Raw genomic sequence first — 26,630 nt, 5'->3', positions numbered from 1 at the left:
CGATGTCAAGACTCGGAATCGTCTGTAAACGACTTAGGCTACCTGGGGGGGTGTTGTACTCGGTAGAGCAGTTACCACGCTGCGATCTGTTGAGACTCAGCCCTCGGCTTGGGGATTCGTCTTATCGGTTAGACGAGACCCCACACGTTCGACGGCGAAAGCAACACGCCGCGAACGGACTTGGATGAATTTCTCGCTCGCCGGCGAAAGCAACACGCCGCGGACGGACTTGGAAAATTTCTCGCTCGCCGGCGAAAGCAGCACGCCGCGAACGAATTTGGATGAATTTCTCGCTCGCCGGCGAAAGCAACACGCCGCGAGCGAACTTGGAAGAATTTGTCGCTCGCCCGGCGAAAGCAACACGCCGCGAGCGAACTTGGAAAAAGCGGCTTGTGCGGCCGGAGGTGTCGCCCGCCAACGAAAGCAACACGCCGCGATCGGACTTGGGTTACGGGCGGCGCGTGCCGCCGGAGGTGTCGCCCGCCAACGAATGCAACACGCCGCGATCGGACTTGGGTTACGAGCGGCGCGTGCCGCCGGAGGTGTCGCCCGCCAACGAAAACAACACGCCATGATCGTACTTGGGTTACGGGCGGCGCGTGCCGCCGGAGGTGTCGCCCGCTAATCAAGGCAACACGCCGCTATCGGGCCTGGAAAAATTTCTCGCTCGCCGGCGAGAGCAACGCGCCGCGAGCGAACTTGCGCCTGTTCCCGAGTTCTCGCTTGTACCGCTAACGAGCGAGCTAAATGAGATTAATTAAATGAGGACGCATCGGAAAGTTTATTCGTGCAAACACTCCGGTTTCGCTTATCGGCATCCTGCCTGCATTCGTCCACGTATCGGTCGTAGAATCTCGAAAATTGTGCATCCGACGAGTGGTAGCCGGGAATTAGCAGATATCGTAATAATCGTGTCGCGCGGTCGTGCGGAGCGTCGAAAAGTACGAAACCTTTGTCCGAAACGTATTTCCGTATCGTAGCATTATCTCCTCGTAGCGGCGCTACTCGCCGTCAAGTGCCCCGGAGGTACCGCCGGCGGGCGACGGACTTGGTGAAATCATTCGGTCGTCCGGAGGTGTCGCCCGTCCCGGAGGTGCCGTCCGTCCCCAAGTTGACGCCGGCCGTTATGTGGTGCCGCACGTATAATCACGCCCGTAACGAGCCGTCTCGGTTGCCGCGCGCGTGATTTCGCATCGGGCGAGTGTTCCGTACCGTAATCGCGGTCACCGCAGCTTGCGTGTTGCGTATCATCCGTAATAATTCGAAATATATGTCTCCGACACGTGGGTTTGAGAGACACGTTTCGAGTTAGTAATCGGACAGCGCCCTCATGTCGAGCGAGCGCCGAATAGTAAGTAACTTTCGTCCGAAACGTTTTTACGTAGCTCTCCTCGTTGCGGCGCCGTAAATCGTCGTTAAGTGTTCCGGAGGTACCGCCGGCGGTCGTCTGACTTCGAGAGATCATTCGGTCGTCCGGAGGTGCCGCCCGTCCCGGAGGTGTCGCCGGTCGGCCGTGGTTCCCGGAGGTGTCGCCCGGCCCGGAGGTGTCGCCCGGCCCGGAGGTGTCGCCGGTCGGCCGTGGTTCCCGGAGGTGTCGCCCGGCCCGGAGGTGCCGCCGGTCGGCCGTGGTTCCCGGAGGTGTCGCCCGGCCCGGAGGTGCCGCCGGTCGGCCGTGGTTCCCGGAGGTGTCGCCCGGCCCGGAGGTGTCGCCGGTCGGCCGTGGTTCCCGGAGGTGTCGCCCGGCCCGGAGGTGCCGCCCGACCCGGAGGTGCCGCCCGGCCCGGAGGTACCGTCGGTGCTTATACCTTATTGTCCCGGCATTTCGTTTGTTTCCTTCTTAATTAATGCTAATTATCGTTGTTTGACATTCGCCATACGGCTATCGTGATAATATTTTATCGTACAATAGGACTTTTCGATCGTTCGCTCTCCGCGACTATGTCTCGATTGAACGCGCCTTTCGGCGCTCGCGCTCGCATACGGCCGTGCGTAGGACCGTGCGTCGCCGACCGCCTGGCCGGCCGGTTGGGTACTATCAAGAGACACGGTAGTGTCTCGCGACCAGTTAAGGGCGTAGCCGAGACACCGTGTATCTTAACGCGAGTCGGACATTTGAGTCTTTATAATATTTCGAATTCTCAATAACGGCTGAAGCAATCAAGTTTATACTAGACTTAATCGATAGATTGAGTTTGAATTATATAATAAAAGTGTCTTTATTTCTGCTCTACGTGATTTGTAAGCAGAGATATATAATTGCAAAGTCGAAATATGAAAAATTTCTTTTAAGAAACGTCCCCGTCATCATTATTATCATCGACCACGCAAACATAGTAGTATCGTGCTACACGTATTCACACGTATACAACACATGCGCACACATATATCACACGTACACAACACATGAATAGATGCATGTATTGGAAATGTCCATCTCGCACGTTTTACAACAGACGGCGATAGTTGCCCTCCGCTATATTGACAGCGTGCGGGGTTAGATATTTTCAATTTTCAATTTCAATTTTTACATTCAATTTTAATGTTATTATTTGCAAATTTATTGTCATAATAATTTATGTGCAAGTTTACAGTCTGTGATACAAAATCAGATATTTTGCTATTATTTCAATAATATTTCAATTATATAAATTATAAATGCCTATGTATGAGTGTGCATATATTTTTAATAATTTTCTTAATTAGCTTCTATATTTTTTTCAGTTGTACATCAAGCAGGTAGCATTATCAGCTCACTTGTGAGCATGGGTTGGGCAATGGCTAGTTATCATCGCAGCATTTGATTAGCTTAACAAGATAAATCTAATATCAGTGCTATAGGAACTATTTTACAATTTTTCTGGCATTTTCTTATTGCAGGTACATATATATCCAATAATTAATATACAAAATTAAATATTATTCATCACACACTTTGTATCAAAATAATATATTTTTTAAAATTTATTTAATCATTTTTATCATTGTGATTGTAGTGGCAAGGATCTTATTGCTCAGTGTCATTGCAAGCATCTGGCCTGTATATACCATAATATATTGCGTAATACATTGGCTAAGTATGACAATATAGATTTTGATAGATTCCCATGGAATATTGGAATTTTGTCGGACTTACAGTCATCCACCACATATGCAGCCTACAATTAAAGAACGCATTTATTCCATATGATTTGCTTCCGTTATTGGAATATTTAAAATAAAAATTTTATTAATAAATTTCGATGAAATAATTTATAAGAGGTTGAAGAAACTATGAAACAAATTCAGTCTCATAAAAGGGTAGTTGGAACAATAGTGGTGAATGCAGAAGGTATTACATGAGATCATTGACATGATTTACTTGTAGTTGTAAACAAAAATTTATAAAATTATATTTGTTTTAGGTATTCCTATAAAGTCAACATTAGATAATACGACAACAGTTCAATACGCAGGTTTGATAAGTCAATTGTCAGATAAAGCTCGTTCTGTCGTACGTGACTTGAATCCAACAAATGATTTAACTTTCTTGCGCATACGTAGCAAAAAACATAAAATTATGATGGCACCAGATAAAGAATTCATATTAATAGTAGTACAAAATCCAGTTGATTGATATTTAAAAGAAACAAAAATATATTTCAAAGTTAAGATTTATTTTTTTGGTTGTTAATTTAATCTGTATGCTACATTGGATGTTAATATCTATTCAATTAAATAAAGAAAAATAAAAGAATAAAGCTTAAAAATTATACAAAATGCAGTATTTAATTACTAATTTAACAAATTATGAACTTTTAGAGTTTTTAAATAGTGCTTTCTTCTTTGGTAACAATATTATATTTTTAAGTTTGATAATTATGAAAATATGTATATATAGTAATTCATGGCATGTTTATTTTTGTATTTAATACAATTATAAATGTACATTTCTCATCAATAAAATATCACAGTATCTTTTTTATAATTTAATTTTAATATTGAGATTGTTTTTATTCAGTGGAAAAAAAAATGTGTAGTTGGTCCCTATTAATTATACATACATATAAGAGTGTCGCACAAATAATTCTATGCAGTCTTTTTAAGATAATATAAAAATACTTATAAATATAATCAATTAAAATACATATAATCAAAATTGTATGTATTAAAATTCAATAGCATATAAAAAAGATTTTTTAAAATTATATATATAATAAAAATCCAACATTTTATATATATATATATATATATATATATAAATATATATTTATTTATTGTATATCATAAATATATATTTATTTATTTATATTTACCTATCTTTTTTTATATATATGGTAGAAATACAATGTATGAGTTATTTTATTTTGCAAAATTTTTGAAAGTTAAACTATTAATTACAATGAAATTATTTCATATAATACCGAGATTCTTTTCATAATAAAGATTAAGAGAGAGTTAGATTTTATCATAAGATTTATAAAAGTCATAAGATAAGGTTAATTGCATATTGTATAGTTTATCTCTCATTTTTTAAAGTAAATAAATATCAAAGTTACATTGCTTGAACTGGTGCGTTTGAAGTATGTTGTCTTTTTGAGGGATGCAAGACAATATAGTACAAAAGCATTGCTGTAATTCCCAAGAAAAAGGAAATGATACAAATAATAAAGATTATATTAAAGTACTAAGCCTCTTTAACTGCAGGAGGACAAGCATATTGCCATAATAAATTTGCTGCAATATTTTCAAAAAAGCAGATAACATAGAAAGATAGATGTTTTCAAAATGTTTTGCTATCTACAGCATTGAGATATATAAAAATGTGCACTATGCCAATAACAGAAGCAAATAATATGGAATAAATGCGTTCTTTAATTGTAGGCTGCATATGTGGTGGATGACTGCAAGTCCGACAAAATTCCAATATTCCATGGGAATCTATCAAAATCCATATTGTCATACTTAGCCAATGTATTACACAATATATTATGGTATATACAGGCCAGATGCTTGCAATGACACTGAGCAATAAAATCCTTGCCACTACAATCACAATGATAAAAATGATTAAATAAATTTAAAATAAATTTTTAAAAATATATTATTTTGATACAAATTGTGTAATGAATAATATTTAATTTTGTATATTAATTATTGGATATATATGTACCTAAAATAAGAAAATGCCAGAAAAATTGAATTTGCTTATTTATTTAAAGATGCTTATCATATACAAAAATGAATGATATAATCTCTAAAAACTCACCTTTAAAAAAAGGTAAAAAAAGGCAACCAGTTAAGGGCACGCCATTAACAAAAATTATCCATTGCAAACCCATGTACAATAGAATTGTATGAAAAATTATCGATTATAAACCCATGTACAATCGTAACAAAAGTAATGAAATAAAAAAAAAATTGTGCCAAGTGAAAGTAGAAACTTGTACCAGTGGAAAATTAAAGTTGCAGACATATATAGAGTCGTATAATGAATCAATAAAAATTTAAATTTGCAAATGTAGAATTGTACCATAAAAAAACTTATCTTTTAAAAAAAAAGATAAACAAGATGCCAAGTCCATGCGCCATGTGAAAAAGTGTTAAACAAAAAAGTATTTTTAAGTAAAAAAATCTATCAATTGACAAAAATTTATGTTCTAAAATTAATATCTCTACAAAAAGTAATGTCCAATTATTGCGCGAATAAATAAACATTTTTATAAAAAATTAAAATTTAAAAACTTATGCAAATTTAAAATTAATATAAAATAAAAAGAAATAAAAAAATTTTAGTTAAAAAAACTGGGCGCGCTGCAATGAGTTTAAAAGTAACAATTTAATTTTAATATCATTAGAATATTATTTAGCAGCGCGCCCAGTTTTTTTAACTAAAATTTTTTTATTTCTTTTTATTTTATATTAATTTTAAATTTGCATAAGTTTTTAAATTTTAATTTTTTATAAAAATGTTTATTTATTCGCGCAATAATTGGACATTACTTTTTGTAGAGATATTAATTTTAGAACATAAATTTTTGTCAATTGATAGATTTTTTTACTTAAAAATACTTTTTTGTTTAACACTTTTTCACATGGCGCATGGACTTGGCATCTTGTTTATCTTTTTTTTTAAAAGATAAGTTTTTTTATGGTACAATTCTACATTTGCAAATTTAAATTTTTATTGATTCATTATACGACTCTATATATGTCTGCAACTTTAATTTTCCACTGGTACAAGTTTCTACTTTCACTTGGCGCAATTTTTTTTTTATTTCATTACTTTTGTTACGATTGTACATGGGTTTATAATCGATCATTTTTCATACAATTCTATTGTACATGGGTTTGCAATGGATAATTTTTGTTAATGGCGTGCCCTTAACTGGTCGCCTTCTTTACCTTTTTTTAATAAGAGATACGTCGCGCTCGGCGCGTCGAACGAGTCGAGCGAGTCCGGACGAGTCGTAAACGTACTTTCTCGAGTCTCTCGCCACTCCGGCGTGTTTCGACCGCTCTCCGTACCGTCGCCGACCGCTTGGCCGGTCGGTTGGGTACTACAAGAGGGTAGGAGAAATTAATATTGTACGTGTCGCGCTCTCGACGTTGACAAACGAAGAATCGCCCGAACGGGTCGAGAACGGATTTTGTCGAGTCGCGACTCTGACACGGAGAGAACATTTATATAAAATGTTTGATTTGGAAACCACGAATATATAAAATAATATACGATCGTCGCAGAACGCGCCGCCGCCAAGTCTTCTCATGCTTGGAGGTTGCGTGTCTCGCGAGAACGTACGTTCGACTCTCGCGTCGTCTCGTATTCCTCTTCGCCGGGGATTACGGTGCGGCTCTTCTCGTTCGTCGCCGAACGCGCGCAAAATTAACGCACACTTATTTATTACGAGCACAGCATTGCCACGAGTCGGTGTCGCAAGACCGAATGGCTCTTATGTGGCGCGCACGCCTCTAGTGTGTTGGCCGCGCGGTTCCCTCTCGTTTCGTACGCAGCAGCGGAATCGTCGCGCTTACCGAGCATCTACTCCACGGATACGAGTTTGCGGGAAGAGTTGCTTCTTCCCGCTCGCTTTGTACGCCGTAGCGAAATCTTATTGCTGGTCGTGTGCGGTTAAACGCGTACGAACCAGACAGAACAGTCCTCGACGTCTAAGCATCGCCATCGTCGATCTAGCGTCAGGGTGAATCGCGCGGTCTCTCGAGCGCATCATAACATTTGGGAGAATAAGAACACGAGTATTTTGATCTTGTGGATTTTTGAACGGAGAGGAGGAGGAAGAAGAGGAGAGGCGGCGGCGTCGGGGGTTTACTCTCGCCTCCGTCGTTCTCTCGTACGCTTTACATAATAGCGTTAAACACAGCAGAGTGTCGCCGACCGGCTGAGCAAGACCGGCGGCAAATAAAATGGCACATACGAGCGTGTTGCGCGCGCGTCGGTGTTTCGGCATCGAACGCGCGCGCGCGCGAAAAAGAGCTAGCGACGAGTCTTCGGGCTCGCTCGCGAGTTACTCCCTTGCGAGTAACCGAACACGAAGCTCCCTGGTTGATCCTGCCAGTAGTCATATGCTTGTCTCAAAGATTATAAATGTAATTTATTTAATTACATTTTTATTTTTTAAATAATACATATATACGTTCCAAAAAATATAAGCCATATTATTATATATGTACGTGTGTGTGGGTGTATAACTATCATTTAATACACATTCACGTTAAATCACATCATTTAATCATATTTAATAACTATATCACTAACATATATAATTAATACTTATAATAAATCATTTTTAAAGTAATTTTTTTTAAATTCTAGTTATCACTTTATCAGAATTATGAAAAAAAATTGATACAATTGTTAGAAAACTTAAATGTGCATAACTTTTTAATATATAGGCATTAATAAAATAAACATAGTGATTGTTAATTTTTTATGCTACAGCTACGCATAAAAGTACTAAAATACTTAGAACTTTAAATTACTTTAATATTCAACTGTATATATTATTATAACTTTTCTCGTTTTATACTATATTTAAAAAATAATATTTAATAAGTAGTTATACTAGGGGGGTTCTAACTCATGGGGCAATGAGGGGGGTGCGGGGCGGGGGGGTTTTTGGTGGCGAGGGGGTATGACGTCACGCGGGCGGGGGGTCTTATCAGCAGATAAGCTTATCTATGTTTATAAACAAAAGATAAACAATATCTATTACAAAGGGTTGCCGACAATCGGGGGGGGGGGGGTTGCGTTTCTTCTCCTCATACGTTTATGTTTATAAACAAAAGATAAACATTCCATCAATATCTATTACAAAGGGCTGCCGACAATCAGGGGGGGGGGGTTGCGTTTCTTCTCCTCATACGTTTATGTTTATAAACAAAAGATAAACATTCCATCAATATCTATTACAAAGGGCTGCCGACAATCAGGGGAAGGGGGGGGTTGCGTTTCTTCTCCTTATACGTTATCTGTATATTTCTAAGAAATATAATCAAATTTTAAGAAGGGCCACCGCTTGGCATGCGCCGACAATCAGTTCTCTGAAAATCTAAGATAATCAAATTTTAAGAAGGGTCACCGCTTGGCATACGCCGACAATCAAGGGGGTTGATACATGATCTATACGTATATTTCTAAGAAATATCAGCGGGTAAAGTTTCAGGGCGAACAAGTTGCTGCCTGCAACCTCATCGCTTGCGGCCTGCGACATGTTTTTGCATGGGATTGTATATCACCCTCGCGGTACCTCCCCAATAAGCGGCGGTTCTTTATTGTTTATCTTAGGAAGAAATACCAGCGCCGATAACCAGCGGCTGCAGGAATTTATAAACAAAACAAGCGCCGAAAATTTACGTCATCTAAATTTTTCTCGTTCGTACGTTGACGAACAAAGGGTTGATCGGGGATATATAATGAGGACCGATGCCGCTGCCGGGCCATAGTACCACTGGCGAGCGCATGCTTCATTCGAGGTGCAAGAAAAAAAGTTTAGTGTGCAAAGAAGTTTTTTTGTAATAAGTGTGAAAAAGTGAATTTTTTACAAAAATGGAGAACGTTGAGCGCGACCTGTTGGAGCGTTCCCGCCAAGTTGCTAACTTGGGCGAATATTTCGGATGGCTGCAAGAGTGCGAAGAATTTATCACACAGCTGGAAGAACGCAGCCGTGTCAAGCGTCCGCGTCTCTCGATTGGACATAGGCAATCTCTCGTGGCGAGAATAGCGCGACTCGAGGGTGCAAAGGTGCGCTTGCAGAGACAGTATGTCGGTGAATCCATGTTTAGTGGTGGATCCATGCCTAGTGGCGGCGGATTCAGTGGCGGCGGCAATAACGCGCAAAGACTAGTTTGGCGCGAAATCGATACGGCGTTCGATAGCCGTATACTGACCGGTGCGGTAATTAACGCAGACTATATCGAACCGCGTCAATTTTTGGAAAATGCCAAAGACATTATAGTCGAGAACGTGGAGAATGTGCTGCAGAGACACATCAGTGTGAAAGTGAACACTGTTTTCAACGGTGAATTTGTGTCCGGTGACAAGCGTGCCAATAAAAGTATTAACACGAGAAACTTTGAACTCTTTCGCACGTCCGATGTACGCGAGTGGTACGAGCGCCGCGTAATCGAGCCCACGCTAGCATCGCTAGAAGAGTTCCAGGAACGCGATAGCGGCTGGGCATTGTCGCGGATAATAGATTTGACAGTGAATGTAAATAAGTACAATCCAATGCGCGCGGGATGTCATGTCAAATTACCGCAAAAAATTATAGCAAAGAGAGCGGTGGTTAATGTGCAATCAGCGGACAATGCGTGTTTCGCATGGTCGGTGGTGGCCGCTCTTTACCCTGCTGAAATAAACACGGGTCGAGAATCCTCTTATCCACATTACACAACAGTGCTGAATCTCCAAAACATTGAGTTTCCAGTGACTGTGAATCAAATTAAAAAGTTTGAACTTGCAAACGACATCTCTGTGAATGTGTACATCATCGAGAACGAGAACATCGTCCCGTTGCGTCTTTCGGAAAAAAAGAAGGACAGGCACGTCAATCTGCTGTACGTGGAGGACGAACACGGGCATTTCGCGTGCATAAAAAATCTGTCTCGTCTCGTGAGCTCGCAACTGAGCAAAAAGAAATGTAGAAAATTTATTTGCGATCGGTAAGTATATAGTAAACTTAAATTATATTTAAAATATTTCTAATTAAATTTTTTATTTTTTACAGATGTTTACATTATTTCGGAGCGGCGGATAAATTGCAAGCGCATACGGAAGATTGCGGGAAATTGAACGACTGTGCTATCCAGTTGCCAAGCGACAAGGACAAGTGGCTCAGCTTCGACAATTACACGAGGAAGGAGCGGCTGCCGTTTGTAGTGTACGCCGATCTCGAGTGTGTTTTGGCAAAGACCGAAGATGCCAAAAATCATCAACACCATCAAGTGTTCAGCATCGCGTATTACGTACAGTGTTCGTACGACAGTTCGTTGTCCGCGTACAATTCCCGCCGTAGTGTCGATTGCGTCGCGTGGTTCGCCGAACAGCTTAAAAATTTAGCAATCCGCGTAAAAAATATTTTAACGACCAATGTCCCCATGGTAAATTTAACGCCTGACGAGTGGTTAAAATTTCGCACCGCGACGCATTGTCACATTTGTGAGAAACCGTTTGACGAAGACGATACACGCGTCCGCGATCATTGCCACCTCACCGGGCGGTACAGGGGTCCCGCGCACTCAAATTGTAACTTAAATTACAAAGAATCATTTTGTATTCCTATAGTCTTTCACAATCTGTCCGGCTACGACGCGCATTTCATTATCGAGGACATAGCCACAGCGTTCGAAGGGGAAATCGAATTATTGCCGATAACAAAGGAAAAATACATTTCATTCTCGAAGACTGTTAAATTGACACAAGATAATAATTCGAAAAATTATATTAAATTACGGTTCATAGACTCATATAAATTTCTCAGCGCTAGTCTCGACAAATTAGCGTCATTTTTGGATAAAGATAAACTAAAAATTTTACATTCGGAATATCAAAATTTAACTAGTGAAAAATTCAATTTATTGACACGAAAGGGTGTCTTTCCATACGAATACATTGACTGCGTGGACAGATTACAAGACACACGTTTACCGCCGCGCGACTCATTTTACAGTTCCCTGACCGGCGACACAGTATCCGAGAGTGATTACGCGCACGCCGAGACCGTCTGGAGCCGATTCTCCCTTCGAACGCTAGGCGAATATAGCGATTTATATTTAAAAATTGATGTCTTGTTATTGCCGATATATTTGAAAATTTTCGCGATAGTTGTATAAAAAGTTACGGACTCGATCCCGCGTATTATTATACTCTCCCCGGATATACATGGGACGCCATGTTAAAACATACAAATATAAAATTTGAATTATTAACAGACATTGACATGGTAATGTTTGTCGAACGAGGTATACGCGGCGGCCTTAGTCAATGTTCAGGCCGATACGCACAGGCTAATAACAAGTACATGCAATCGTACGACCCATCGAAACCCTCATCGTACCTAATGTATTTCGATGTAAATAATTTGTACGGATGGGCAATGTGTCAACCATTGCCATATGCCGATTTTCGGTGGGTCGACGATATATCGAATTTTGACGTATCATCTATCGCGTTCGATTCGCCTATAGGCTATGTTCTCGAAGTAGATTTAGAGTATCCGCGGCATCTTCATGACGCGCACATTGACCTACCGTTTTGCCCGACGCGCGATAAGCCGCCCGGCAAGCGGGAGTATAAACTCCTCGCAACGCTTTACGATAAGAAGCGCTACGTAATACACTATCGTAATCTACAGCAGTGCACGCGCCACGGGCTACGCATAACAAAAATATATCGCATACTACAATTCACGCAGTCAGCGTGGCTTCAAAAATACATCAAACTCAACACACAGTTTAGAACACGAGCGAAAAACGATTTTGAAAAAAATTTATATAAATTGATGAATAATGCGGTATTTGGCAAGACGATGGAAAATGTGCGCAATCATGTTGATGTAAAATTATTAACAAAATGGGACGGACGGTACGGTGCGGAGGCAATGATCGCGAAACCAAATTTTCATAGTACTAGCATATTTTCGGAAAAATTAGTTGCAATTGAATTACGCAAACTTGAAGTTAAAATCTACAAACCAATCTACGTCGGCATGTGCATACTCGACATATCAAAAGTATGTCTTTATGAATTTCATCACGAATACATGTCACCGCTCTATCGTGACAATTGTAGAGTAATGTACACCGACACGGACAGTTTAATATATCAAATTAAATGTCAGGATGTCTATGAAAATTTGAAACGCGATATCGCTCGATTCGATACCAGCGACTACGCCGCGAATAATGCGTACGGTATACCGCTCGCGAATAAAAAGGTGCCGGGTCTGATGAAAGATGAGAATAACGGCGCGATAATGACCGAATTCGTCGGGCTTAGAGCAAAAATGTATGCTTTGCGGGTGGATGGTAAAAAGGACACTAAAAAGGCAAAAGGTGTCAAAAGTAACGTCGTAGCGCGTAGTATAACATTCGACGATTATACGCGTTGCCTTAATGACGAGATTGAAATGACGCGTCAACAGTCATGTATAAGATCGAAATTGCATAAAGTGTATACCATCAGCGAGACGAAAATTGCTCTAAGTCCCTACGACGACAAGCGGTATGTCGTACCTGATTCGACCGACACCTTGCCGTGGGGACATTATCGAATACCATTGTAAATAAATTATATTGTAAGGACGTATTAATGAGAATTATATATATTTTGTTATATATTTCATATATTTCATATGTTATACAATATATATATTGTTATACAATGATTGAATAAAATACATTAAATAACATTGTTTTTATGTATCCAAGAGTTGTGCGAACTGTCGAATCCCAGCCATTTCACATAAACCTCGTCACCCCTCCTGCGCAGTATTTTCTCCACGAGGTACACATCCGGATAATTTGCACTATGCAGCTCATGCTCGTAAAACGCTCCAGCGATAGATGTCTTGCGATAATCCTCGAGTAGATATGTTACGGGATTAGTATGCTGCACTTTAACAATCTTAAACACCTCGGTTGTCCAATTTGGCGTGTATCCCTTCTCGAAAAGTTGTTTGTACTTGCTGACGCGTACCTGATCACCTACTTTGAACTTTGCCGGGCCCGCGATTTTTACACGATTGTACACGGTAGCCAAGAGTCTTTCGGCGATCGCGGGGGTAACGTCGGCGGGTCGCATACCAATCGTTCGATGCTTGCGTCCGTTGTAATCTGATACGAGACGTGGCAGCATGTCGAACCACTTGTAAGTACCATTCAGCGTAAACATCTTCCACATATTGTTCTTTAGTGTGCGATTGAATCGCTCGACGACCGACGCCTTCAATATCGAATATGTAGAATAGTGATTAATGTCATGTCTTTGCATAAGTCGTTGCACATCGGCGTTGTAAAATTCCTTTCCGTTATCGGTTTGCATGTTTTTCGGGCATCTCTTGTTATCCCGAATTATCTTGGCGATTGCGTCAGCTGTCTCGCTTCCTCCTTTACTCTTGAGTGGTACAGCCCACGCATACTTGCTCAACACATCGATGATGGTGAGTATGTAGTGGTAACCTCTGTTAAAACGGGAGTACGGACGCATCTCGACAATGTCGGCTTGCCACAAATCATCGTATCCTCGCACTATGACATGTCTTCGAGGGAAATTTTTTCTCGCTGACGCGTGCAACTCGTTTACCAACTGCCGTCTCTCCAAACTATGTTGCTCGTTGTTATTTTCACTATTCATTCTCGTTCTTTTGCGTTCTTTCGGGTTCGTGCCTCGTTGTTTCGGGTTTTTTCGGGTTAAATTCTCGTTGTTTCGGGTTTTTTCGGGTTCGTGCCTCGTTGTTTCGGGTTCGTGCCTCGTTGTTTCGGGTTCTTTCGGGTTTGTGCCTTGTTCTTTTGGGTTCGTGCCTCGTTGTTTCGGGTTCGCGCCTCGTTCTTTTGCGTTCTTTCGGGTTTTTTTTGGGTTAGATTCTCGTTCTTTCGGGTTCGTGCCTCGTTGTTTTGGGTTCTTTTGCGTTTGTGCCTTGTTCTTTTGGGTTAGATTCTCGTTCTTTCGGGTTCGTGCCTCGTTGTTTCGGGGTTCGTGCCTCGTTGTTTCGGTGTTTTTTCACGTTCGTACCACGTTGTTTCGGGTTCTTTCACGTTCGTTTACTCACGTCCTTGGCCCATTCGAAAATCGTTCCTGACTCGATCACAGCCTCGTCCCAAGTCGTTTCTGATACGTTCGTAGCCCGCCTTGGCCCGTTCGCAGCCGTCCCTGACCTGTTCGCAACCCTTACTGAGTTGTTGATAGCCTTTTATGTAACCTTTAAGGACTTGTTCGTAGCCTCGTTCGCAACCCTGTTTGACATAATCGTAACCTCGATCGTAGCGGTCGCGTTCACCACCGTTTCCAGGTCGTTCACTGCTGCTTCCGGGTCGTTCACTGCTGCTTCCAGGTCGGTCACTGATGCCACTCATTGTTGTTTGGTAGCACGCTAATAATCCTTCGTAGCTGTTCAACAATTGTTTGCAACCACTCGAGAATCCTTTCTAGACGTTTCACAACTGTTTGATAGACGTTTCTGAGCCAACCGCTCATTAGATGTCTGAGGTAGTGTTTGGCGCACGCAGAAGCTCTTTTATCGCAGTTTCCAACGCTCGTACATCCTTCTCTAACGCAGCCAGCTTCTCATCTGACTCTTTCTGTTGGATCATCAATGTTTTAAAGCACTCTTCCAGGTACAATTTGTTGACGACATCGGTATCCGCCTCAGGTTGCGCTACACGGCGAATCTTGCGCGATCTCGCGTCATAATCTGCAGCGACGCGATGCAGAGCGTTTTTGCGCACGCATTTTCTAATCAATCTATACCATTGATCGTTTGTGCCAGGGGTTGCATCATTTCTCCTCTCAAATAATCCAAATTTATTGATAGACATTTTTCAATGCTTTGTAAAGTGTCACACGATGAACTGAATAGATTGTCGGGAACCTTGTTTAATTTATAATAATGCCCGCTTCCCGCAGTTCCTCGATAATCGACAAGATCTCGTTGTCATGCGCGTTGTTGCCAGCTTGGTGCGAAGCATCGAGCAATCGTAGGCGATCCACTAGCTCGTTGGGGTCGTCCCAGTGCACGTAATCAATCTTATTGTTGGTTAGCGTCATAGCGCGAGGCATTCCCATGCCAGATTTTGGGTCGTCCGATTCCACCCGCGTCAACGGTGCGATTATATATTTGTACTTGTCCCCCTTGCTACTCTTCACACGGCCTTGCACATCAAAATTGCGTTTATGCGCATTTGTCGCCAATAATATGCGCTTGTATTTTTGCAAATCATCCTCCTGGTAATCAGGTTTTTTCTTAAAGATCAACTCGTACAATCCGGGCGTTCCAATATACCGCGTGTCGCCTATGATTATATTGTCATCTTTGTCAATCACGAATCGCTTGCTGCCGAGCCGCATTTCATTTTCGCCGAAGTAGACTCCGTATACATTATCAATTTCTTTCTTCTCATCAGCACCGAGGAGAGCGTCCATATACTTTTGTCCTAATGGCCCCCAATCCTTTCGCATCATTTGTCGACCTTCCAACGATCTTAACCAGTGTCGAAAGGATATTTCGGGCGGGTTACGCGTGGTTTCGAAAACATTTTTGTCTACGAGTGTTTTGGGTATCACAGGTTGTGCGTTTTTCGGTGTAGATGTTGTCGGCAATAAAGCGTCCAATGGCTTCAAAATATCATATTTTCTTTTTTTCAATGTCTCCTCCTCCTCTTCTTTATATCGCTTGATGGTTTTATGTTTACTCTTTTTCGGTGTTTCCCCCTCATACCGTGTCTCGATTTTCACATCGTCGTCGTCGTCGGTGTTAGGATCGTTTTTCACCGAAATCGTCGCGTTGTCGACAACCTTTTGTAGCGGCTTGATAATAGGTTTAAAGTGAGTCTTGACAGCGATATCATCATCGATCTTTCCGGCCTTCAAAGCGCGGTGTTTCTTGCGGATCGATTCGGCCGTTTTCGCAATCTCCTTGGCAACCTTTTCACGCTCGCGAATATTATCAGCCATCCTAAACTCTAGAGAGTGCTGTCGACGACTAATGGCTCTGCGGTATCGCGAACTCGTTAAATCCTTTTCTGTATCGCCCGTTCGTAAGCGAGCTGTCCTTGTCTATCACTAAAAATCCATACTTTTGTTGCCATCATGTATGACATAACTCCCCGAAATCCTCATACGACATGTCGGTATTCACATGATCGTTGTACACGTGCTTCAAATTGGTAGCGTCCTGTTTAAATAGGATTAGCAGGTTTGCGTTGTCGCGTATAAGATGTTTCGGTATTCTCGCGTATGTCTGACAGAGATAGAAGCAGTCGATGTTCGAGTGGCGCCCCATTGAGAAGTACTCTCTTATCGTATCTTGCTTGTCGCATGCCACGTCATCAAAGACAAAAATTGAATTTGGATAAGCCTCGCTCGGTGGAATGACGTCACTGTTATTTGAGAATGTAAAGTAGCCGATTTCGTCAATCAGCGTCAATAATTCTTCCAAATAGCGATATTTCGGCTGTTGCAGCGATTTAGAGTACACGTACACGTTCTCGAAACGCACACCGTGCGGACTTTCCAGCAGGCTTATCAACACGTTGGTTTTACCGCAGTTTGAGGGGCCGCAAACGATCGCGCGTATAGTTGTCGGTAGCATCGTACCGTGTTTGCGCACACCTTCGTTCACGCTGCAGCGTACTCTGTCGTCGTAATTCATCACTCGTATCGTCAGAGGTTGTCGCACGAATTTCATTTTCTCACTCCCGATTTGACCTCCAACGTCCGCCTATTTATAGCTGCGCGGACTCGCGCTTTGCTCAGTATCGTCTAGAGATTGCAACGGATGTCAACGAAAATAGGCACAGGTGTATTAAATCGTGCGATAAACGCACTTCCGGTCGAGCTTCATATTCCCGGCTATCAATTTTGCGGCCCGGGAACTCGTTTGGAAAAGCGATTGGCTAGAGGTGATCAAGGTGTCAACCCATTGGACGCGGCGTGCCGTGAACACGATATAGCGTACTCTCGGAGCAGCGAACTCGCCGAGAGACACGCGGCGGATAAGGTACTCGCCGAGAAAGCGAAAACTCGCATCGTCGCGAAAGACTCGAGTCTCGGTGAGAGAGCCGCGGCCACAGTTGTCTGGACAGCGATGAAGGCCAAGACGAAGCTCGGCATGAGCTTGAAAACGAAAAAGAGGAAGACGAAGAAGAGGGTACTTTCGGCAGCGAAACGAGGCGGATTTTTGCCGATTTTACCAATGCTGGGCGCGCTCGGATCCCTGGTTGGCGGAGCGGCTGGCGTAGCAAAAGCGGTAAACGACAGAAAAGCCGCGCAACGTCAGTTGCAAGAGATACTACGCCACAATCACGCCATGGAAGGCCGCGGACTGTATCTCGCCCCTTACAAATATGGACGAGGAGCGAAGAAAAAAAAAAAAAACGTCAAAAAAAACGTTAAAAAATGCCGAAAGGTGTAACTACAAATGTGCAATTGCTACAACTTTGCAAAACGTATGCACATTCCATACTTTAGAGGTGTATTATGCGCAATAATTTACCGATAAATGGCGCGCGAGAAATGAGAGTGGTATCGTTAATCTAGACAGTACAGACGGTCCTGGCACTCATTGGGGTGGCGTATGCTAAAAGAGGAAATCGCGCAATCTATTTCGACAGTTTTGGCAATCTTCGACCACCCGAGGAATTGGTGCGATATTTAAATGTGCCGAAATTGGAATACAATTACACCTCTTATCAAACGTATGATCAGAGTATCTGCGGACAGTTGTGCTTGCAGTTTCTCCGAGAGATTGAATTTTAGTTCAACTTGCAGCGAATTTAAAGACTGACATTGCGCTATTTCATTCAGTTTTGTCAACATGTCGCTAACACTAACATTGACTGGGAAGAGTAGCGTTCTCGCGGCGACCTACTTTCCGCCCATAGATTTGAGCGACGCGGACTACGAGCTCGGTCTGACGGATTTTTGAAACTTATCACACTATATCGAATGTAAATCCTCGATAATAAATTTTTACTACGGCACAGACGACGCGAAATTACGATTCCCGAGGATCGTACGAGCTGCAAGCGAGACATGAATTTTTGAAACGTGCACTTTCCCGAAAACATAATGCTGTTAGCGATAAAGGTGTCGACGATGAAGATTACCCAATCGTGCTCCGCGCTAATTACAAATACGATGAGAAGCGAGATCAAGTGTGCCTACAGAATAAATTTTAGCATGGCCCAACAACATTGGATCGCTGCTGGGATTCTCGAATCGTAATACGCAACCGCGGAAAATGGCACAATCGAACATGGCGATTAATATTATCACGTGAACATTATCCGCATAGAGTGTACGTGACCGCGGGTGCATACTGCAACAATAACTCGTTCACCGATCACACATACACGAATTTTCACCGAGGGTACCACCAGATATAAATCTCGGGGAAAACCCCGGGGAAGGAAACATTTACCTGCCGGTCTTCGTACGAGCTTACTGTTTAGTTTTACGCGTTTTCTGATCAGAGAGGACGATTTCTCATTTTCGGTTTAAAAGATAAAATTTGATTGCACTTACGAGCGGGCCACCCCCGTGCGACGGAATCCTTTGTGTTGAATAAAGGCCCGAAGAACACAATCAAAACCAGCAGCAACATCATTCGCTAATATCAAATCAACTACTAAAGAGACCACCTCGTCAAAAGTTGCTTTTTTACAATCTTTGGGATTTTCGGTGCGGCGCCATCTGAACATGACTGAGATTCTAAATCGAGGAAGAGCCAGTCTTTTTACGATCGCATCGCAAGATTGAGACCACCCATACACCCGTTTTCCAAACCCCAACATTTTGGGGGGGGTACACACGAGATAAGAATACCCCTACAACAACAGGGTTTATATACATTGCCGTATGAGAGTTTCTTATTAGCGAGGGAGAATTAAAGATAAAACCTCCAATTGAGGGATCCAATGTATGCTGGGGGAAAAAATTGCGTCGCATTCATGTTTGAACGAAATTTTGCTATGACTCGATGGGTTTTGGGGAAATTGATCGCAAAGGAATGTGGGAATAACAAGTCTGCTGAAAAACTATGTAACAATGTCATCCGATAGAAGCTTTATTATGCAAATGCGGCTTGGGGTAGCCCACTACTGTGAAGGGAACTTTAATTTTTCCCGTACCGTTTGCACATTTTGCTGGGATTTTGCGAGGATTACAAACCGTTGTTTTTAAATTTGCGCGTCAGGGTTTATCCTAATACGATCGGCAACGACAATAATTGTCTGTATGGAAATTCTGCACTGGAGCCTGCGATCACATATTCAAGATAAAATGGCAAAATGCCACACGTTTTTGTTGAGCGAGATTAGAAGCGTCGATGCTGCGCGCTCGGGAAAGCGGACGTTACCCTCAGCATGGTTCCGCTCGTGGGATCATAACAATTTCCGCTTTGCAGCGTACGACCAATCATTCGTGGGCCATTAAGACCGCGACCAATTTGGAGAAGCCGCGATATGTAATTTTTGCTCTCCCAGACAGGCTTAAAAATTTCATTCCGAGGATACGAGTCGAATTCAAACGACTGAAAATTTAACCCAACCCGTGAAACTCTATCTAAACCCGGGAAATGTTATCCGTACGACGATATGAATCTGGATTTCGATAGAAACAGATGGTCAAATTCTTTTATGCCACGTATGCGCGTTTCTGCAAAATTTATTACGGATACGAGTATCTCGAGCCGAGCCTCACCATCACGCGGTTTTTAAAAAACGGTCCGTTTGTTTAGTTCTCGATTGTTTCTCCACAACCCGAATCGGCCCAAAGCGCAAGGGTTTGGATGTGAGTTTGGGAAATTTTAGTGTAAGGAGAATATACCTAATAAAAACACTGCGAACTGCCTCATCATGCACGATCGTGTGATCCAATACAACCCTTTTGCCCAAACGTTGTGCGCAAAATCACCTAAAATTTTTACACACATACGGGGTGTGAAAGAGGGGAGGGGGATACATAATCAAGATGATGTGAGATGTTTTGATGTTAGTGAAGTAAAAACCTCTCAACTGACTCACATCAAAAGAGATCATGTCCGCACCACGTTTGTCACCTTAAAAGGATTTATACTAACAAACGTTTTAATCGAAAAGGAGCGGCAATCCTGAAAGATGATATCCCCCTGTCGCACTATTTTCTTCGCATGCCCTGTCCCCATGGAGCGTCCCTTATAAAGTCAAAAGGCGCCCGGCCTGGGTGGCTAACTCAACATCATCACAGCTTACAATGGGAGTTTGGAAACTTTCCATACGGCATGGCTAAACGCAGATTCCGGCACTATCTTTGGGGCATAAATGACAAGAAGCCATGAAGATCCTCTCTCTGTATGTAAAAGACTCAAAAAGCGAGAATTGGCTGCCGAAAAAATTGGACGTTTGCGACCCGCGGTTTCACCATTGAACCTTGGATGCCATAAAATAAAGATGTCCTGCTTTAATAAGTTAGCCCCAACTTACTCTACGGTGTAATAACAGAAAAAAATTGCACTTTTACAAATGTTTTTTATTTTTTAAATTGGGGGTCGCCGCAAAATCCAGGTTTGGGATCCACGATCATCCGTTTTTTGAATAAAAAATATTTTAAAAATACTATTCTCTTTGTTATTTTCCTAACCAAATATTTCTAAGAAATTTTTTTCTCCAAATATTTTAAATATTTTTTCACGCAATCGTATTTCTTTAAAAATTTTTTTTACCCCCACTACTTTTAAAAAATTTCTCACGCAATCGTATTTCTAAGAATTTCCTTTAAACCCCCATTTCTTTTTTAAAAATTTTTTCTTTCCTCCAGAAAAATTTCTAAGAATCCCCTTCCTAATATTTTAATATTTTCTCTTTGTTCTTTTCCCCCCAGATATTTTCTAAGAATCCCCTTCTCCTAATATTTTAAAAATATGTGTTACTCGATTATTAGTACTTTTTTACGATCAGTCTCTCGTCGACTGTTCTAACGGGTGGTTCACTTTTTAATACCCTCAAAATATTTGCCCAAAACCCAAAAAAACAGCACAAAGAATTACCTTAAAATGCCGAGACCGCGATGAAACGTGCGAGAAGAAATGCGACGAGTCAAATATAAACTTTTTCATTTTATATCTTTTAAAATTTTTTCTATTTTTTTTTTTTTTTATGAGTTATAATTTCTTTTTTTCCTAATTTAGTTTTAATTTTTTTTTCCTAATTTTTTTACAGGGGGGGGTTTTTGCTGGAGTCCGTGCTGTTCGTATACTTGGAAGAAAGATACGCCTTGACGACCTCCGGAATTCAATTCTCGAAATCGGCATCAAAAGTTTGGAAACCGCCGAGTTCGTGGAGATCGCCATAGAGATCATCGGGGAAAACAGCTATTACTAATCTCTCGAACGTGAAAGGACTCTCGAGCAACGCCCCCGCTATTTCACAATTACCTGAACAATGACTCTCTCCAACAACGATTTTTTAATTATAATGCGGCCGCTAACCGTGGGGATTTACAAGATAACGGGACCAGCTCATAGTCTCAATCACGGCCCGCGCATGATGGGTCAATCGACTTTTCATCGTAATTTTTGAGCTCGATTCATTTTCGAAATAATGTTTCGATCGATTGACAGGGGTCCTCGCAACGGTCGATATCAAACATAAAGCATTCTCCCCAAAATTGCCTCCCCTGAACGAATGCGAGAATTGGGCCCAATCGATACCCGCTAGCAACGCCTTCGCATGCACCAACTTTTCATGCGAGCTTGGCTTTAGTTTTTAATAGTAATTAAACTTTTTAAATTATGTATTAAATAATACGAATAAATACTTTATATGTATATCAGGGTTTTATTTGCGCGCCCCCCCCGTTACATACTTTGCGGGGAAGCAAACACTAGAAAGAAAGAGACAGGCGGCGAGAGAAGATCGGATGGGGGCGGCGAAGAGAAGAAATTTGACGGCTCGCGGCGAGAGAGATTTGCTCGGGGGGCCGTGGCGAAGAGAACGGCGAATACGACCGAGAAGAAGAAGACGGGGGTGCAGCGGAGACTACGCGAGAAGAAAAAGAGAGACTTTTAAAATAAATTTTTATAATTTCTTTATATTTTCCTAAAATTTTTTTAAAGGGACAAAGGTAAGACATTTTATCTAAAATAAATACACTCCTTTTATAATTTTTTTTTATCTATAAAATATGTGAAATTTACATTTGGGGGGTGTTTGGGTGTTTGGTGTACTGTGCATGTGTTACAAAGAGATAAGGCCCCCCGTTTTGTCCTTCCGCGGATTTATTGACTCCAACCCTCTCTACTGTGTGGGAAATATAACAATAACAAATAATCATATGTAAAATACCAAATTAAAAAATATAAAATACTAAAAATAGTGTAAATGAAAAATACACCAAAAATCATTTACATTATGGACGATTGGGTGACGAGCGGTGATTGCGACGGTGATTGCGACGGTGATTGCGGCTGGTGACGGCGGTGTAGCTGAGGCCTAACATCGTACATGTCTGGTAGAGTGAAATGCTGCACCAGCCCCCAATCGAGCAGGTCGGCCTCGTCGTCTGCCTCTTAAAAATGCGTCCCAATCGAACATCTCTGGAACCATTATTGGAACTATGGTTCATCTGTAAAACATAACAATTATTATTAAAAATATAACCTTATTATTTATCTTAACATATATAATACAATATTATAAATCACACTTTTCCCCGTTAACCTCAGCCTATTTCGCTGACATTCGCTGGCAATCCCTGATCATCGGTGCTGGGACCGTCATAGCGTTCGCATCCAACGGCCGATTTAATGTTCGAGGCAGCGACGATATGTCTGAACCTCCGCTCCGTCTTGAATATGCTCCGGAAGCTTGTCCCACAAATGCTCTACGCAAACTACCCGCACTTTGCAAGTAAAACAATCCTTCGATATATTGTACTGTTCGGCACTTAAACTGAAGAATGTCGGAAGCACTTGATAGTATTACAAAACATCTTGAATGAAGAGAGCGTGCGCTCGCCAGTGGTACTATGGCCCAGCAGCAGGCATCGTGTCCTCGTATATATCCCCCGATCAACCCTTTGTTTCGTCCACGTACGAACAGAGGAAAATTAGGATGACGTAAATTTTCGGCCGCTTGTTTGTTTATAAATTCCATTCTGCAGCCGCTGGTTATCGGCGCTCGGTATTCTTCCTAAGGATAAACAATAAAGACCGCCCCGCTTATTGGGAACGAAGGTTACCGACGAGGGTGGATATACAATCCCATGCAAAAACATGTCGCAGGCCGCAAGCGATGAGGTTGCAGGCAGCAACTTGTTCGCACCTGATAACTTTACCCCGCTGATATTTCTTAGAAATATACGTATAGATCATGTATCACACCCCCTTGATTGTCGGCGTATGCCAAGCGGTGACCCTTCTTAAAATTTGATTATCTTAGATTTTCAGAGAACTGATTGTCGGCGCATGCCAGCGTGGCCCTTCTTAAAATTTGATTATATTTCTTAGAAATATACAGATAACGTATGAGGAGAAGAAAACGCAACCACCCCCCCCCCTTCCCCTGGTTGTCGGCACCCTTTTAAAGATTTGGATGGAAAGTTTCTTTTGTTTAAAAATAAACTTTTGAGGAAAAGAAAACCAACCCCCCCCCCCCCTGATTGTCGGCAAACCCTTTGAATAGATATTGATGGAATGGGTTTTTCTTTTGGTTATAACATAAACGTATGGGAAGAAACGGGAACCCCCCCCCACCCCTGATTGTCGGCAACCCTTTGTAATAGATAATTTTTTTTATCTTTTGGTTTTTTAAAAATAAACGTATGAGGAGAAGAAACGCAAAACCCCCCCCCCCCCCGATTGTCGGCAACCCTTTGTAATAATATTGTTTATCTTTTTTATAAACATAGATAAACTTTTCTGCTGATAAGACCCCCGCCGCGTGACCCTCATACCCCCTCGCCACCCAAAACCCCCCCCCCCGCACCCCCCTCATTCCCCCCCGAGGTTAGAACCCCCCCCTGTATAACTACTTTAATAATTACTTTATTGCACTTACAACTATGCATATGTCTTTAATACTGTAACCATTTAAATAATAAAATATATATATAATTACGGTGTAATGAAATTAATACATTCAAAATAAAAAAAGTTACATAATGGCAAAAATAAACTCTATAAAATCTATAAATAAACGTAATAATAATAAACTGTGCAATAAACGTAATAATAAACGTTCAAAATATTTTATTTATTATATATTAAAATTATTCTATTTAATAACCTGTCCTTTTCTTGTTTTAGATTCTCCTCATTTTCGCATCTCTTCTTTTTGTTCTTTCCTTTTTCCTAAAAAGAAATATGTGATGTTATACATAGTTGCAATAAGTCATTCTGCAATAAATATTCTATACAAAAATAACATAAGTTCTTAAATGTTGTATTAATTTAAAAAAACTAATACACGCAATAATGAACAGATAGTGCATGTGTCACACCTCTTAAAATCAGTTTTCTATAAAAATAAAAAGTTTGAGATAAAGTAAAAAAGTTAAATTGAGGTATATTATATATAACTTACAACTCTCGTCAAATCTCTGCTTGGCTAAATTAGCCCCTCTTGCCAAATTTCCTCAACTTCCTTATTTGTTAAATTGTTCTTGAAGTTCGCGCACATCTAAAAACCAGTTTAAAACAGATATGTTTTGGTTATAGATTATATAAAATTTACAAACGACTTATTTATTATATATATAAATATTAGTTATATGTATATCTACTATTCAAATTATTTTATATTCCTATGATTACATATTATTGAATAATTATTATAGATTTTTAATACATCATCCAATATAACCATGCATAGAAGCTTTTTATAAAGTTCAACAATTGGGCAATAAAAAAAATTTTCTGTGATTTTAAATATTTATATACTTACTTATGATACATATGTAATGCGAAGATTTTTGTAAAGGCATTTTTCAATTTGCACCAGCCCAACTATATTCCATTGCTAATTTATTTGTTAAAATATGTTTCATCATGTACGAAATCACATCATGATGATCCTTACCTCCTAAAAAGCTCAATTGTCTTGTCTAAAAATATAAAATAATTTAATTAATATTAGTTTATGATCTAAAATATCAAATAATAAACATTTGTTTTTCTCTTATAAAAAAAGTTAACATTACTTTTCTTTTAACTTCTTTAAAATTATTTAACATTATATAAATAAATAATATGTCCAAAATATTGCTTTTTATAAGACATTTCAATAAAATGTTTCTAATCGTAAGTATAAAATGATAATATTTTGTATATACCATTTCTGCAGCAACACATTTGTTTTTTAATTGATTATCAATTCTCTGTAATTGTTCTACGGTATCTGCTGGCAAATCGAAATCATAATGTTTCATTTTTTTTAAATCCGTTTCCTCATTTTTTTCTTATGTGATTATCCAACTTTATTAAACGTTCATCAATTGTTGTAAGATTTAACAATACTGCATTTAGTTTCCTGATAATTAAATTATGAAAATCTGCAAAAATAAGTGACACATATTATTGTATATCTACTCATTGTCAGATTATATAAATATTACAAAGTAATATACATTTTAAATATGTTTACAGATGAATATAAATAAAAAAGTTAAAACTTTAATAATAGTATATATATATATATAATATAGGTTAAGCTTTTACAAAAATTTAAAAATTAAATACAAAGATTATTTTTAACCTACCAAGTCAATCTCAGCATTACTAGAGATCGTATGTAGAGTAGTGTATCCTGAATTTTGTGGAAGCAAGGTCAATCTTATTTGCTGCTGTTCGATGTTCTTGTGAACTTCATAGATTTACTATAGGTAACTGCATACTTTTTAGACTGAAATATTATTATTTTTCATTACTTATTTGTATCGGAGGCTTAGTTATTTTCTTATAATTTTTTATCAGTGGTTTTTTATTTCATAAGTCATTTTGCTTTATTTAAATCGTTTGATATATTAGAAGCTTCATCTAAATCATTGCTTGGTCAGTTCTATCTGAATTATCAGAAGAACTTGAAATTTTTTTACTCGATTCATTTTCTTATCACCTTGTATTAATGGTGTCTTTATTTCACAGATTTTGCTCTTATTTATTGTTAAAGCTTTTGGTGTATTAGGAAAATTATCTAACTCTAAATCATTGCGAGTTTTTAATTTATTGATGCTTGTGTCGCTTGTATCAGAATTATCAGGAGATGAACCTGTATTTTTTTTTGCTCGTTGATATCTCGATTTTTTGAGGTTATTTCCATCATCACCATCTATATCGGATATTTGTTCAGCTAATTTAAGTTTGTCTATAGCTTTATCATATGTATCTAAAACGTATAAAATTTTTGAATATTAAAAATTAGAAGAGCAGTCGCCCGGCAAGCGG

At 40.3% G+C, this 26,630-nt stretch overlaps 4 protein-coding genes across 4 annotated transcripts; 3 read left to right on the top strand and 1 right to left on the bottom strand.

Moving 5' to 3' along the window:
- The first annotated feature begins 2,413 nt into the window (after nucleotides 1–2,413).
- On the top strand, nucleotides 2,414–3,621 carry LOC146721559 (dynein light chain roadblock-type 2-like). The gene is made up of 4 exons (XM_085486623.1): nucleotides 2,414–2,493; nucleotides 2,722–2,877; nucleotides 2,994–3,328; nucleotides 3,402–3,621. Exons 3-4 carry the CDS (start codon nucleotides 3,271–3,273, stop codon nucleotides 3,611–3,613), a joined length of 270 nt encoding a protein of 89 aa, XP_085342749.1. The 5' UTR covers nucleotides 2,414–2,493; nucleotides 2,722–2,877; nucleotides 2,994–3,270; the 3' UTR covers nucleotides 3,614–3,621.
- A 4,662-nt stretch (nucleotides 3,622–8,283) lies between these two features.
- LOC146721558 (uncharacterized) lies at nucleotides 8,284–11,311 on the top strand. The gene has a single exon (XM_085486622.1). The coding sequence runs from the start codon at nucleotides 9,044–9,046 to the stop codon at nucleotides 10,160–10,162; it is 1,119 nt and encodes a 372-aa protein (XP_085342748.1). The 5' UTR covers nucleotides 8,284–9,043; the 3' UTR covers nucleotides 10,163–11,311.
- A 629-nt stretch (nucleotides 11,312–11,940) lies between these two features.
- LOC146721557 (uncharacterized) lies at nucleotides 11,941–12,903 on the top strand. The gene has a single exon (XM_085486620.1). It carries the CDS (start codon nucleotides 11,997–11,999, stop codon nucleotides 12,777–12,779), a length of 783 nt encoding a protein of 260 aa, XP_085342746.1. The 5' UTR covers nucleotides 11,941–11,996; the 3' UTR covers nucleotides 12,780–12,903.
- Nucleotides 12,904–15,056: 2,153 nt separating this feature from the next.
- LOC146721556 (uncharacterized) lies at nucleotides 15,057–15,700 on the bottom strand. The gene has a single exon (XM_085486624.1). The coding sequence runs from the start codon at nucleotides 15,671–15,673 to the stop codon at nucleotides 15,089–15,091; it is 585 nt and encodes a 194-aa protein (XP_085342750.1). The 5' UTR covers nucleotides 15,674–15,700; the 3' UTR covers nucleotides 15,057–15,088.
- Nucleotides 15,701–26,630: the final 10,930 nt, after the last annotated feature.

The sequence above is a fragment of the Nylanderia fulva genome, unplaced genomic scaffold (assembly GCF_048542155.1).
Source record: "Nylanderia fulva isolate GAGA-0341 unplaced genomic scaffold, ASM4854215v1 Scaffold454, whole genome shotgun sequence".
NCBI lineage: Eukaryota > Metazoa > Arthropoda > Insecta > Hymenoptera > Formicidae > Nylanderia > Nylanderia fulva.
The sequence above is the reverse complement of the archived record's forward strand: the minus strand, read 5'-3'. Positions and strand labels throughout refer to the sequence as shown.

Excerpts from the sequence above, each read along its gene's own strand:
- LOC146721559 (XM_085486623.1), top strand. The coding sequence starts at position 3,271 with ATGAAACAAATTCAGTCTCATAAAAGGGTAGTTGGAACAATAGTGGTG. Across the intron at positions 3,329-3,401 it reads AATAGTGGTGAATGCAGAAG|GTATTCCTATAAAGTCAACA; the intron begins GTATTACATGAG and ends TATTTGTTTTAG.
- LOC146721558 (XM_085486622.1), top strand. The coding sequence starts at position 9,044 with ATGGAGAACGTTGAGCGCGACCTGTTGGAGCGTTCCCGCCAAGTTGCT.
- LOC146721557 (XM_085486620.1), top strand. The coding sequence starts at position 11,997 with ATGAATAATGCGGTATTTGGCAAGACGATGGAAAATGTGCGCAATCAT.
- LOC146721556 (XM_085486624.1), bottom strand. The coding sequence starts at position 15,673 with ATGATGCGAAAGGATTGGGGGCCATTAGGACAAAAGTATATGGACGCT.